Raw genomic sequence first — 13,591 nt, 5'->3', positions numbered from 1 at the left:
TTTCCCCCCCCCCCCTCCAGTTGTAAATACCTGCAGGATAATGATAAAATCACTGTCATAAAGGGTGGGAACCCCATTATTAAGTGAGAATAATTGTGCTCATCTTCCTTGACCTTTCAATTTTCAGATTCTTGTTCCTGAGGAAAGCAACCATCAGATGTCTGGTTTTGTTATTAATATTTACCAGGATTGTTGGGAGTTTTTCAGCAAAAACAGTGGAAATCAAACCTTTTAAGCAGAGTCACCCATGGTATTTTAATTACCCAATAAATTACAGTCCATGTGCAGAATTAATAGGAAAATAATGCTCTAATAAATATGAGCTTCCCAACTTACATGCAAATTGAAGCTTGGCCTTCCTGCTCAGAATTGTTCCAAATGAATTTGTGGCCAAACACTGGTATGTTCCAATATCCTGATTTTTATGTGGGTTATTGATTGCCAAGCTGCCTCCAACCAACCTGTAGTGATAACTCATGGTAAGATCAATATCTGTGCCATTTTGCTTCCACCTTTGAGGGGAAAAAAATCAAATTATGCTTATAATTTACAGAGCCTATTCATATTCATCTTAAATAGTGTGCTGTAGCATACCTGTAATGATAAAAATGGAGTTAAATATCACAAAATGATATCATTTTTCACACCAGACTGCTCCTTACATCAATCTTAATGATAGCAATAATTGTATTCCTTGGAAAATCTTTACTGTTAGTCACCAGTGCTCACCCAAATGTCCAAAAAAAGTAATTATAACTTATTCATACAAACTAAGTTATCCATCCAGTTGGGAGGGGGGTTATACCTTGACTACAACTTTAATTTTTTTATCTTTTTTTTTTACAGTATGAATGTGCTTTGCAGCCCTTGCAACTGCTAAATCACAAAGTTGGCTACAAAAAAAAATGATCTGGAGATATAGATCAGGAAGGGTTTCACTTCAGAGGGCACAACAAAAGCTGAGAGAGAACTTTTTATGATAATTTAATGATGAGAACGCTGCTATTTTAAAACCTAATTTGCCCCTTAGTCCACTAAGCAGAAAATGGATTGTGTCTGCAACATTACACAGCTGCTCACAGACGTCAAAATCAAATCTGTGTTGCAAAGGAAATACTTATTTCAAGGAGGGGGATTTTGTGGCTTTGCCATCAGTCACGTTAGGGCTGAATTTTCACTGCCCACACGAGGCCCAAAGGAAGAATAAAGGGGTCAGCCACTGACACCTGCTAGTTTGGGGTTCGTTAGAGGTACTTTTTAGATTGTCAGTGACCCAAAGACTACCCAGATATGTGATTTTTTTTTTTCCTGGTTTTATACCCCAGTCAGCTGTATAATTTCTGTTGACCTCTGTGGGTGTGATGCCAACCCCTCCTTAGGATGAAAACACCACACAAGAGTTGCCACTTTGGGGTTTGCTGTTGTTTAAGGGTATTTTGGCTTGTGGGGTTTTTGTAATGGTTTAATTCAAAGATGAGGAAGATCTTATCAGGTGCCTCTCCATGAGTGTGTTCTCTGTCCCAGGTTCAGGATTTTGCCATATTTCAGGATTTCCATATGCTTCACACTGTCTAAAGCTTTCCATTTTCTAATCTGGGAGATTCTGGTATTTAGTTTGCCAGTTCTCTTTAATTTCAGAATCAATCACTGAAATAACTGCTGTCATCATTACACGGCTCCCAATTAAGATCTATAATTGTTTTTCCAAACAAATGCAAAGACATTGGCTTGGTTGCTGCAAATGAATTCTTCACAGTATCCCCATAATCATTTTAATCACCATGGTACAATGATTATTAAACTTTGCATATAGATCAGGGGTTCATCTCCTGGTGTGGGCTTTTTCCTAATTAATATGTTTACATCACCGAAGGAAGGGAATTAATGAATTCATGGGGTAGGCAATGATTTAATGACTCTGTGTGTTTTGCAGTTTACTAATACACCGAATTCTTTGAAGAGTTATTTTAGGGATATTTTAGCAAAGCCCCATTAAGGCAGGGATCACCTCTGTATTTTCCTAAATTTCTTCATGCAGCCTTTGGAAAATACTTCCATCAGTTATAGAACCAGTTGTTTCAGAACCTAAATTTAAACAAATATTCTACATTCTGATGCTGAATTCATCAGTTCCAAGGGACACAAGGAATGTGAGTGGATATATGCTTACATGATTTAATAAATTATCTTTTCAGTGTACTATAATAAAAATATCTCTATTTTTAAGGTTTCATTACGCTCTACGTTTCTTAGATTATTTGCATTCAAATGCAATTGTCCTGCCAAGTCACCTGAGGCTTTCTTGTAATTGGGAAAAAGATTTGCAACACACCCCCCCCCTTAATATACAACATTTCCATCGAGGAAGAAAAGAAGTTTAAAAACTATTGGCTGCGATCAAGACAGCAGAGGTTGAAGGAGTTTTTAATTCTACGCCATTTTTGAAGCAGATCCTGCAATAAGCCAAGGAATTTCAGTGAACAAGGACATCAGAGCAGGGCTGCAATTTGTTTTTCAAGGCTATGAATAAGACAACTATATTTTGGAATTACTGGGAATCATTCTATGGTTTTATGCAGTGATTATAAACATATGTGATGTCATTTATCAAATCTACATGTGCTGGGCTTCCATTTTCCCATTTTTTTTCCCCAGCTCTTCTGTGGATTCAGAATTAATTTTGTATATTTTTAAATATTTTGGGGGTGATTTTCAATGATGTGCTGTGTTTTTTGTTTGTTTGTTTGTTTGTTTTTTTCCTGGGTGAATTTTCTTAGCAGCAGGACCAGACAAAATGTCTTTCCCTGAATTTACAAACACTCTTGCTGGGAGTGCTCCGTACATTTCGTGGGGTGTAAAACTCTTTACTCCTGACTACAACCCAGCTCGAAGGTTTACAGGGAGACAAGACTTTCCCAAAGTTGACTTCACCTGTAGTGTGGGGGTGGATTTCCTTCAGCTGTGCAGTTCAGCAGGAGCTCTGGATTTGCTGAGCCCATGGAATAAGTGATATCATGTGGCTCTTGGATAAAAATAGGACCACGAAGGGTTTCTTCCCCTGTGAAAGGAAAACAATAATTTCAGATTAGGTGTCTTTAGTGTGTCCTTACACATAAAATTGTCCTTTGGAGTCCTTTGCTCTCAGTCAGAAGTGAAGGTCTGCTCTGAAATTCAGCTGAGGATCCACCTCCAGACTGTTAAGGAGGAAATATTTCAAGGCTGATTGATAATAAAATCACAAATCCTTGGTGCTGGTGATTTATTTTGCAGGTGACAGTGAAGATTGTCTTCTCTGCATATTTTCTATGGAAATTATGAAGTAGATGTCCCCATCTACCTCAGAGTTGTTCTTTAGACAACAACAGCACAGGATGGAGTTGGGGTTTCTGTGTTTGGTGTTCCCTGGTCACATCACAGTCTAATGGAATCAGTCACCTCCTTCTCCTCCAACCCTTCACATCCTTTTATATATTATTTTATATGCTTAAGTGGCCTGGTGTCAGGATTTGGTTTGGATTTGTTGGTGGGCTTTTTTTCAGTTGTTTTTTTGTCTGTTTGCTTCTTGGGTTTGGAGCTTCCCTCTCCTGCCCCCCTTCCTTTTTGAGTCCTTTTAAAAAATAAATGGCATTAAATAATCAGCCTTCATTTCATACTTGAAAAACAGAATGATGGATTGCAAAGCAAACCAGAAATATTTCTGTTTTTCATGGTAGTCTTCCTAGGTGTGGGGAGTAAAGGGCCATTTGTTCAGCAAACCAGGGGACAAAGCAGAGATGGTGGCTGGGTATGGTGAAATAATCTTTTTTGGGGATTATTTCCTGCCACTCTTCTGGTTTTAATCCCTTGACAAATTTGAAGACTTCCTTTTTCAGTGATTCTACAACTGACCCTTTGACTTGTCTTTTCTTTGGGAGGAATTTTCTTCCCTTCTGGGTTAATTTCCTCAGTCCTCGTTACCTTCCCAGAGAAAAGCTTTTGTGAAGCATCAAAATGACCCAGAGATGATTATTCCACATTTTAAATCCATGTAGCTGGGTGGGCCAGGGCTGAGGTGCCTGATGTACATAAAAATCGCTGCTTCATCTCATAAAAATGTAAATATTTTGGTAAAGCTGGAATTAATTTCCCATGTTTTGTTCTAAATGGAATTTCGACTCATTTGTCACTTGTAGACTATTGAATATCTTAATTCTGGTATCCCCTTTCCATGTCCTTAATACAGGAGAACCTTCATGTGTGAAAAAGGATACAATATTTTGCATGTGCTCAAAGAGCTCCTTTCCAGTGTCACAGTCCCCATCACAAAAATACTCTCCATGAATTTCAGCAAAGGCACCTTCTTGCTATCAGTTTGTTTTCTCTTTAATATCCTTTTCTTATATAGCACCGAATTTGTGAGAGATGATGTGCACTTTCAGAGCCAATGGTGTCCTAGGAGTCCATCTCTTATTTATAGGAAAGGTCAGGCTGGTCATTTCTAATTTCCTGACACATCTTTTTGTGTTTCCTATAGAGAATGGCCCTATATTTCTGCCCCAGTCTCCAGATTCAATACAGTCCCCATGATTTCTCCAGAGATATATATATATGACAAATGAATCTTTTCAGGACTGTTTATTTTTTTTATTTATTTTTTTTTTTAAGCTTTAAAGAATTCAGATTTTTTTTAAATCTCTTGGAATATTCCATTAAATGTCTCATTTTTATACATCAAAATTCTGTGAATCCTCAGCGTGGGGCTGGAAAGCAAATCTCAACTCTGGTTACGAGTTGTTTCCTAAGAAGTTAAACTGTATTTCTTGATGATGCCAAATCAGTTTGATCACCATAAAGACCATAATTATGCTGGGCTGATTTCAAATGTAAAGGATGAAAATGAATCAACGTTCCTTCACTCATTACATGATATTGTCTTCAGCCAATGCAGAGACTAACACAGTGCCAATGGAAGAGGAGGATCCCTGTTCTCTCCATAATTATGGATCAGCAGGGGAGATGGCAGCGCTTTGTGGGCAGTGGTGAGCTGTATCAGGCTGTGATATTCATGGCAAATGCACTTAAAGAGGTTTCTGTTAGTCACAATAAATATTGAAATGTTTATCCATTGTCTCGCCCCGACAAGGATTAAAAAAAGCACAATTCACATTTAATCAACTTAATTGGCAGCCAAATCCTTCTCCCTGTTCTTTCCCGTTGTCCAGCTCTGGTTGGCTTCAGATTCAGCTCCTTCTGAGGTTTCTGCCCAGCTGGAAATGCAAAATAACACAGCCTGAGAGCAATTTAGGCTGGCCCAGCCCCAGGCTCAGGGTGTGTGTAGATAACTCAGTGGAACAATATTATAAACCAGCTGACTTTTATCCCCTTCCTACCACAGATCTTCCTATTATGATTTTTTTTTGCAAAGTGGAGTTTTAATTACCGTTATCCCAAACTAATCAGTAATACCAGAGACGTTTGGCTTGGTGAACCTGAGAGTGTCCTGGAAACAACATTCTCCATTTGAAGAGGAAGATTTTAGGTTTGCCTGGCTGAATCAGCTCCAAGTGGCCAAACTCAGGAGCATTCACTGCTCCAGGACCAGAAAAGGACAGATCTGTTGGGCTGACAGCTCCAAAGTCTGCAATATTTGCAGTTTCAGTGACCACTTCTCTTGCCATGATGTTTTGTGGAGCTGGGGATGTTCTGCTGATGTTTTGGGGAGAATAAGGAGGCCCAAATAACAGTAAGATCCCAGCTCTAAAAAGCTTCTCAATGCAAAACTGCTATAATTCATATAAGCAAACCAGATGAGGAGGAATTTATCCAGGCTATTAAGTGCCAGGAAGGCTGTAAATTCCAGGGGTAGTGAGTTTCTAATGAATCTCTCTTAATGTGCCTTAGATAGAGCTTCATATCTGATCCAAAACATTAATATGACTTTATGGGCCAAAGCTGACACCTGATTAAGAGGCCTCTTTTAAATCAGCTGGATAGTGAAGCACCTGTCAGTTCTAACAAAAAGGATGGGACAGGTGAGTTAGACACCTCCTGCTCCTCATGACAGCAGAAAAGTTATGAAAAATCTAAATTCCTTCCAAAATCTGTTGAATTTTCTTCACAGTTGAAGTCATTGGTAATTTTTAATTGGAAGAAGGGGGGTTTATAGGGTCCCTGCACATAACACTGGGGCTTTTGATTGAATCTTGTCAAGAGCAGAACAGGATGATTGTTTCCCTCATCAAAAGCCTGGACCAGGGAGCTGAAAGACTTTAAAAGGAGCAAAAGGAGAGGCAGTGGAGGAGACACTGTGTAAAGCAACACACGACAGCTCAAGGAATCAGATACTAAGGCTGAAAGAGAAATGGGAAAAGAAGAAGCAGAAAAAAGGCCACGAAAGGGAAACGGAAAACAACTTGTCAGTGGAACAGGCAGCAGGAGATGGGCTCCCCTCCTCTCCCTCTCACTGACATCCAGCTCAGAGAGTGAAGCAGGAGACACACAAAGAAAGGGAGATTAGATGATATAGGTTTGAGCAGAAGCAATCTAAAAACCTGTAGGATTTCCCCAAAGGGCCTTGGGCTTCCGTGTGTTTTCTCCCTGCAGACATTGATGTGCAGAGCTCCAGAGCCACGGGGCTCCTTTCAAGTTGGAGCTGCTGTTGAAAGAGTCAAATTGGATGGAGTGCTGAAATTCCATGTTGTCTCTGTTATCAGACACCAAACCCAGGCAGACACCTCTCTCCCTGTGATGTGGGGAGAAGGGGAGGCACTGAGGAGGGGCAGGGGTTGAAGTCCTGGCACTGTTGAAGACAGAGGAGCTCAGTAATGAATTGGAGTTTGGTGCTCAGGCCCGGAGTTTCTATCTGAAGCTGTCTGGAAAGTGACAGCCAACACTGCAAGGCCCCCCTTTCAGAGAATCAGAGAATCAGAGAACCATGAAAGCTGGAAAATACCTCTGAATCATCAAATCCAACCCTCCACCGTGGTCACCACTAAACCATGCCCTCAAGTGCCACATCTGCCTGGCTTTTGAACACTTCCAGCGATGGCCACTCCACCTCTGCCCCAGGAAAGCTCTTCCAAGCCTTCACAACCCTTTGCATGGAGGAATTTCTCCTAATATCTAATCTAACCCTCACCTGGTGTAATTAAAAACCATTTCATCCGGACCTCAGCAGGCTGATGGAAGTACCCTTTCCGTGAGATTTGAAAAACAGGAAGACCAGAAATGTTTAGGATTCTTCCAGCCCTTGTAAATGGCACAGAAAACTTAAATGCTTTCACTGAAAAAGATTCTGTATCCTCTCAGTTTTATCCCTTGAGGAATTAGTCAAATATCCCAATATTTTCCCTGTTATTCCAACAGAATCTGCGTGTGGTGCAGGTTCTGTGGCAAACAACAGGCTCAGGTTAAGAACTGACTGCACGATTTCCTGAAGTGCTTGAATGAGAAAACAAACAGTAAAACTATAAAATATGACTTTAATTACTTACATAACCAGCCATTGTCAGACTCTAGCATATAAAATTAGGGTGTAATATATCACAGGTAATAATTAAGGAAGTATTATGCAAAAAACTATCATGTTCTTGAGAATTATGAGCCTTTTTCAATTAAATATATTGAGTGACAAAAGATTTTGTCAAAATCTGATGCTTCCAACATATTTTTAACTGTTCTATTATGATAAGCAGTATTGCTTCAATACTTTCTGTGAATATAATTGGGAATCAGGGAATTTATCACCCATCTATCAGATACACACGTTCTAATCCTAAAATAATTAATGAGAGATCTCTAAATGCCAAAATGTGATGTTTCTCTTAACATCACCCTGAATTCAGCAATCAAACTCTTAATTCAGATTTCCATGTTGCATACAAACCCCCAGATATTCCCTGGAGGTTCCAGAGCAGGAGTCGAAGTTGCAGAGAAGGAAAATTGCTCCTGATGGGTTTGGAGAGCATTCAGTGGAGCTGCACTGATTTACACCTGAGATGAGCACAGATTTATGAACAGTTCACTGTGGGGATGTGTGTAAAGGTACTACAGCCTGAGTCAGGGGTTATAAATGTGTCATCTGTATTAATAATGCAAAAATTTATTTAAAAATAAACAAATGTGAGTAACAATGCTTCAATTACTAATGTCTTTGGGGTTTTTTTGGCATTATCAAAAGGTTTTCTGGTGGTTTTGTCCTACTGTGCAAGATGTAGACAAGGTAAAACCACAAGGTGAAAATCACCTTTTCATTTGTGATTTGGTTTCTGTCACGAACTTTGGCCGTGTCTTTCAGTTGGAGAACTTTGTGGAACAGACACCTAATTGTGGAGACAATTATCCCTGAGGAAGCTGAAGGGCTGTGCCTTTCTGATGTCCCGTAATCCCGATGTGCCCCCTTCCTTATTTCCTAATTTCATTAGGTTTTTGTGTAACTGGGCAAGATGAATAATTAATAATAACCAATTCATTGGGCACCACTGCCAAACTGACTGAAGGCTTCATCTGATAATTTATAACACAGGAAAAAGAGAACAGCTCTATCAGTTAATATCCTGCCACTTAAACAAACCCACCACTTTGTTTCTCTCCCCCTTTGTTCGGTGCCAAACTGTGCTTTACTGTCTTAGAGGATGGTGATTCATGAAGCTCAGATAATTTTTGCCACTGCTGGTGTGGAGCAGCTCTGGGGTTTTGTGTGGTGGCTCCAGAATTTCGTTGTGACTGCTGAGAGATGCTCTGTGGAGGGGGAGAGAGTGGAACACTGGAGTGGGACAACCTGATAAACTGCAGGTCCTGCTTGTACATAAAACAATGCAAAAAATAAAGAAAGTTTGGGGAAAACTCTTCCAGCCTTTAATTTCCATTTCAGCCTCATTTGAGTCTTTTCATGGCACCTCTTGCAGCCCTAAACTCCCCACCCAGTGACTCTGGATGCAGAGGGAGCCAAAAGAGAATTGCTCCATCCGTCCCCTCCCTCCTGGAGATCCTGAGCAAGTCAAGGGGACTAAAGGCTCTGTCTCTCTTTTTTTCCACTTCTGTGTGTTAAAATAAACCCTCTGAGTGGTTTCAAGGAGGTTGAAATGCCTTATTCCTCCTCCCCTCTGTTCCTGGGCAGTCTGAGTTGTCTGGGACAGCCAAGCCCCTTCACCTTCAAGGCCATTCACACAAATCTTTACCACCTTTCGTGGCACTTCTCTTCCTGCATTTTTTCTTTTTTTTTCTGTGCAAAGGCTGAGCCAAAGTGCTTTGAAATCAGAGAAAACCTTTCCTAGACTTCAGTGGACCAACTTCTACTGAAACAAAGTATAAGCAACTGATACTCCTTTTTTTCTTAGACTTCCCTACGGGTGAAATACTATAAAATATAACCTGTGTTTATCTTATACTGTATATAAATAGCTAGTGCAAATACATTTTTACAAGCTATTACACACTTGCAGGTGGATGTTTAAGCTCCCTGTACACAGGATTTAAATTCTGCTTATTTATTTTTGGGTAGCTGGACCAAAATGGCTCCTTCAAGATGCTTGTTTTTCCCACTAAGGCTTAAATAAGAGGCAGGAATTAACTGTGAGAACACACCACCAGAAATGATTTTATATGTAGATAAAAAGGGTTCATATTCCAGACTAACACTCAGAAATAATTGAGATCATGAAGATAATAAAAAACCATGTGGACTCCGTTTATTTTTTTAATCCAAAAATTACTCCCCCAACAAGAAAAATCCTCAGGACACAGAAAGATCTGATAGAGAAATTTCAGGCTGCCACCTACTTTTTGCTGGTGGATGATTGATAACTTGGGAAGAAAATCTTGGAAAATAAATCATCTTAAGCAATGATCCAGGCAAGATTAAAAAGGTCTTTATTTTCTTACACATAATTGAAGAGGAATGCCAGGGGTATTTATAACATTTTAAACCTAAGGCAGGTCCTGATTTAAATTAGATTATTCAGGAAGGACATTATCAAAATATTTATTGTCTTGACTGCCTGATTTACATATATTTGTCATCACAGTATTGACATCCATTCAATAGATTGAAACTAAATTTAGAAATTTAATTTAAAGGAAAAAAAGGTCTTTCTTCACCAAAAATAAGATATAGCCTTCTGCAAAATTGACTGTTGGCCAGTGAAGATTTACCCTTGGTGTGAGGGAGATCAGACCTGGAGGGGTTGTTTTGATAAGATGAACTTTCCTGTCCAGCAGCACCTGCAGATCTGCCTCACTCTTGGAATATTTCTGTTTAATTATTCTTTTGGCATCTTGGCAAAAAAAAAGAAAAAAAAAATCACAACCATCACAAGCAGCAGAAAGAAAACAGTGATTTAAACAGCAAGATCTGGTTGGGGCTTCGTGGAATGCAGCTTTACCTTTGGACACCTGCTCATTTCAGAAAACAGGGAGGTACAAAAGCTCCCCAGAAAGGGCATCATCACCCTCTGTAGTGGAAAATATTAAGCAAGCAAAATATAATTAATGTTGGACATTTTGTCATTGTGTCTGGCACTGAGAGCTCCCAGGCACTTTAAAAATAACCAGAATAAAGGGAGATGAATGGAAGTGAATTCTGCTGAACATCATCAATGAAGATCTGCTTTATTGCTGGCAATTAAGCAGGGAAAGTCAAAACACAAGCTATCATTATCACTCATTGATTAAAACCCAGTTAGAACGTTGCAATCCCCACTAACCCACTGCTTTCTGCATTTCAGCACAATATTTCAGCAATAATTAGGAACACAGTGTAAACCATCAGCCTTAATGTTCCCAAATAAAATTGCCAAAGCAAATGATTATGGATCAGCCAAAAGCCTCCATTTGAAACCATCATCTTTTGTGACTGTTTAATATCTTTCTGATGATCTTTTTTTTTTTTTTTTTCTCAGCAAATACAAATGAAGTTAAAGTCCTTCCAGTAATGGCATCCTAAAATTTAGCAGGAGCCACAGGCGTAACTTGGTAAATACTTATTTTTCTGGGGGAAAAAAATCCAACCTGCTGGCCATTGAGTTGCTCAGGCAATTTTTTGTCTCTAGTCTCTCTCTTTTAAAGGATCTAACATCAACAGTTCTGATGTACAGGAAGCTGGGAATGTCTCACTGTCAAAATTACTGTGCTTTTCCATTCAAGTAAAAATGACCTTTATCTGATGTAGTCTCTAAAAAAAAAATAAATAAAAAAAAAATGACAGCATAAACAGCAAAACAAAACCCAGCTGGAAGGAGGGAAGAATGTTAAGGCTGCACTGAAATTCTGTCTTGGAGCAGGGGTGGGAAGGGAAGGGATCAGCAGGAAACTGGGAGCCGGGGGCATGGAAAGTGGAAAAGCTGCTGATACATCAACAGTCTGGAAAAACCAGGGAAAATCGGGAAAGTGGATTATCCCTTCAGGGCAGTCCCTTCCCCTCCTGGTGTCCACACCTGAAACCATTTCAGTGCTAAAAAGAAACAGCAGCAGCCCAAAATAGAGGGATTTGAGGTGTCCCTGTTAACCCTTTCCGAGGCTCTCACTCCATGGAAGAGCCTGTGGAGTGTGGGATGACAGGACATTGGGGGAACCTTGTATGGTTTGGCCTCTTGTACCTCCTGTGCATGTTCCCAGAGGGAAAACACAACCAGAAATGTTTTTCTAAGCGATTTCCATAACTCTGGTACCTGTTCCATGGCCTGTGCCAGTTTAGCTCCTTCATCACCTCTTTAGCTCATTCCTTTTACCTCATCACCTTCTTTTTATCTCTACTTTCATTGTTTATTGTAATTTGGCAATTTTGAGAAACAGGAATGATTTATCAATTAAAAAAAACCTTCTATTTTCATGCAGTCATTTCCAATCCAGCCTTTACCTCTGATATCATCAAAATTCTTTTGCAAACCCTTTTTTTTTCCAGCTGGGATTTGCAGTGATCCCTCTATGCTGCTCCTGTATTTAATGCTTAGGGCACACTTGGCTTTCTACCCTTTATTTCATTTAAACTTACTGATTTTTAGGAATCTCCAAAAAATGAATCTAAGCTTTATGCCTTTTCTCCACCAGGAAATCTTCAGGAAGGACATGAGTGGAGGCAGAAGAACTGAGTCCAGGTTTAGGACCTCTCAGTCCATCGTGTCCTCTGTGATTTTGTAGGATTTTGCAGCTTGGGCTGGCACCAGAAATAGGATCAGGCAATCTGCATTTGGAACAGCCTGATGGGAGCTTTAGCACGGGGCCAAAAATGAAATGCAGGGAAAACATTTCATGTCTCTTACTTTCGGGTAATTTTTCTCTAATCCAAAAATCCAAAAAAACGCTGTAATTCTGCAGAAACCTTGCGTGCTTGGATGGCATATTTTTCCAGGCTCTAGTAGGAACTGATAACAGGCTGCTGAATTACTGCTTAATAAACCACTAAATGAGTGCCATCCAAGATAACGGGGCATTAAATGACGGCCATTCAGGGAAAAAGGAGAAGTGCAGAGAGAAATGCAAGAGGGCTCTCTGCAGAGAGGGAAAGTGGATTACTTGTCTCATCTGTGCCACTGGTGAAATTCAAACTGAAGCAGATCTGGGAAAAAAAAAATAAAAAAAAAAAATAAAGAAAGGGAAGTGTTTTGATTCTGTGATGTGGCAAAGGAAGGAGGACACTCGATGCAGGAGCTGCTTCTCATCACTTGAGCTGGGGTAGGGAGTGTTTAATTATGGGGGAAATGTGAGCAGATGAATGTGATACATGCAAAGATAAAACAAATAAAAATGCAAAGGCAGAATTCAACAAGCTAAAATAATGTAAAGATGATATTAGAAATAAAAATAAATCAGAAGAGAGGGAGCTGGTGGAGAATTTCAGGCTGTAAAGACAAAAGGCTGAGAGTTACTTGAATTCAGGCTCTTGGTCATTGAATGGTTTGGGTGGGAAGGGACCTTCAAGACCATCTTCTTCCGCCCCCTGCCATGGGCAGGAACACCTTCCACTAGCCCAGGTTGCTCCAAGCCCTTCCCAACCTGATCTTGGGCACTTCCAGGGCTGGGGCAGCCCCTGATTTCAGTGGGATTTTGGTGTTTTAGTCCCTGTCCTTTCCTAGGGATCCTGATCACACCAGTGGAAAGGCACCACAGAGGGCTGAGGGACTGCCTTGTTCCAGCCCATCCATCACAGCCTGGTGCCATCCATCTCCAGGAAAGCTCATCCCAGAAGGCTGGGAACATATTTGCTTGACTTGTAGCGGTTGGGAAATTGTATCCTGGTGAGTGATGTTGCCGTGCCCGTGTGGAGCATCACCAGCAGAGTTATGACAAACCTGCTGAAGGCCATATTTCTGGCAGTGACATAATCAGTGATAGATGCTGCTCTAATTTAGGCAGGTTTAGACTGCAGAGTTTTAAAGGAAAGCATGCTCCCTCCCCTCAATAATTGTATCCAGCCAAGTTTACAACATGTTTTCTTTCAACACGTTTATTTTCCCCGTGTTTGTGTTTTCCCATATCTAATGTCTTGAAAGATACACAGATATTTAAGTAAAATTTCAGGGCAACACAACATATTGTTTCTTTATTATTTTGATTTGCAATGAATGTCCACCTTTGGACTCACAAAAATGCTCTTGTCTCAGCTTCTCCCTGTAAA

General features: G+C 40.1%; 1 protein-coding gene across 3 annotated transcripts in view; it reads right to left on the bottom strand.

The window, feature by feature from the left end:
* LOC114062597 (contactin-6-like) overlaps nucleotides 1-13,591 on the bottom strand; it is a 119,762-nt gene that overhangs the window by 71,190 nt on the left and 34,981 nt on the right. For 2 of the 3 annotated variants that reach the window (XM_027894213.1, XM_027894214.1), the window contains 2 exons: nucleotides 2,932-3,058; nucleotides 337-512 (listed from right to left, as the gene is read on the bottom strand). In XM_027894213.1, the coding sequence (XP_027750014.1) occupies nucleotides 337-512; nucleotides 2,932-3,058 (303 nt within the window). The remainder of the gene's footprint in view (nucleotides 1-336; nucleotides 513-2,931; nucleotides 3,059-13,591) is intronic. The other variant, XM_027894215.1, reaches the window with a different exon arrangement.

Source organism: Empidonax traillii, unplaced genomic scaffold (genome assembly GCF_003031625.1).
Source record: "Empidonax traillii isolate 1590-97213 ecotype Southwest subspecies unplaced genomic scaffold, ASM303162v1 scaffold420:size724490, whole genome shotgun sequence".
NCBI classification, from domain to species: Eukaryota; Metazoa; Chordata; class Aves; order Passeriformes; family Tyrannidae; genus Empidonax; species Empidonax traillii.
This window is presented reverse-complemented; position numbering and strand designations above follow the sequence as displayed.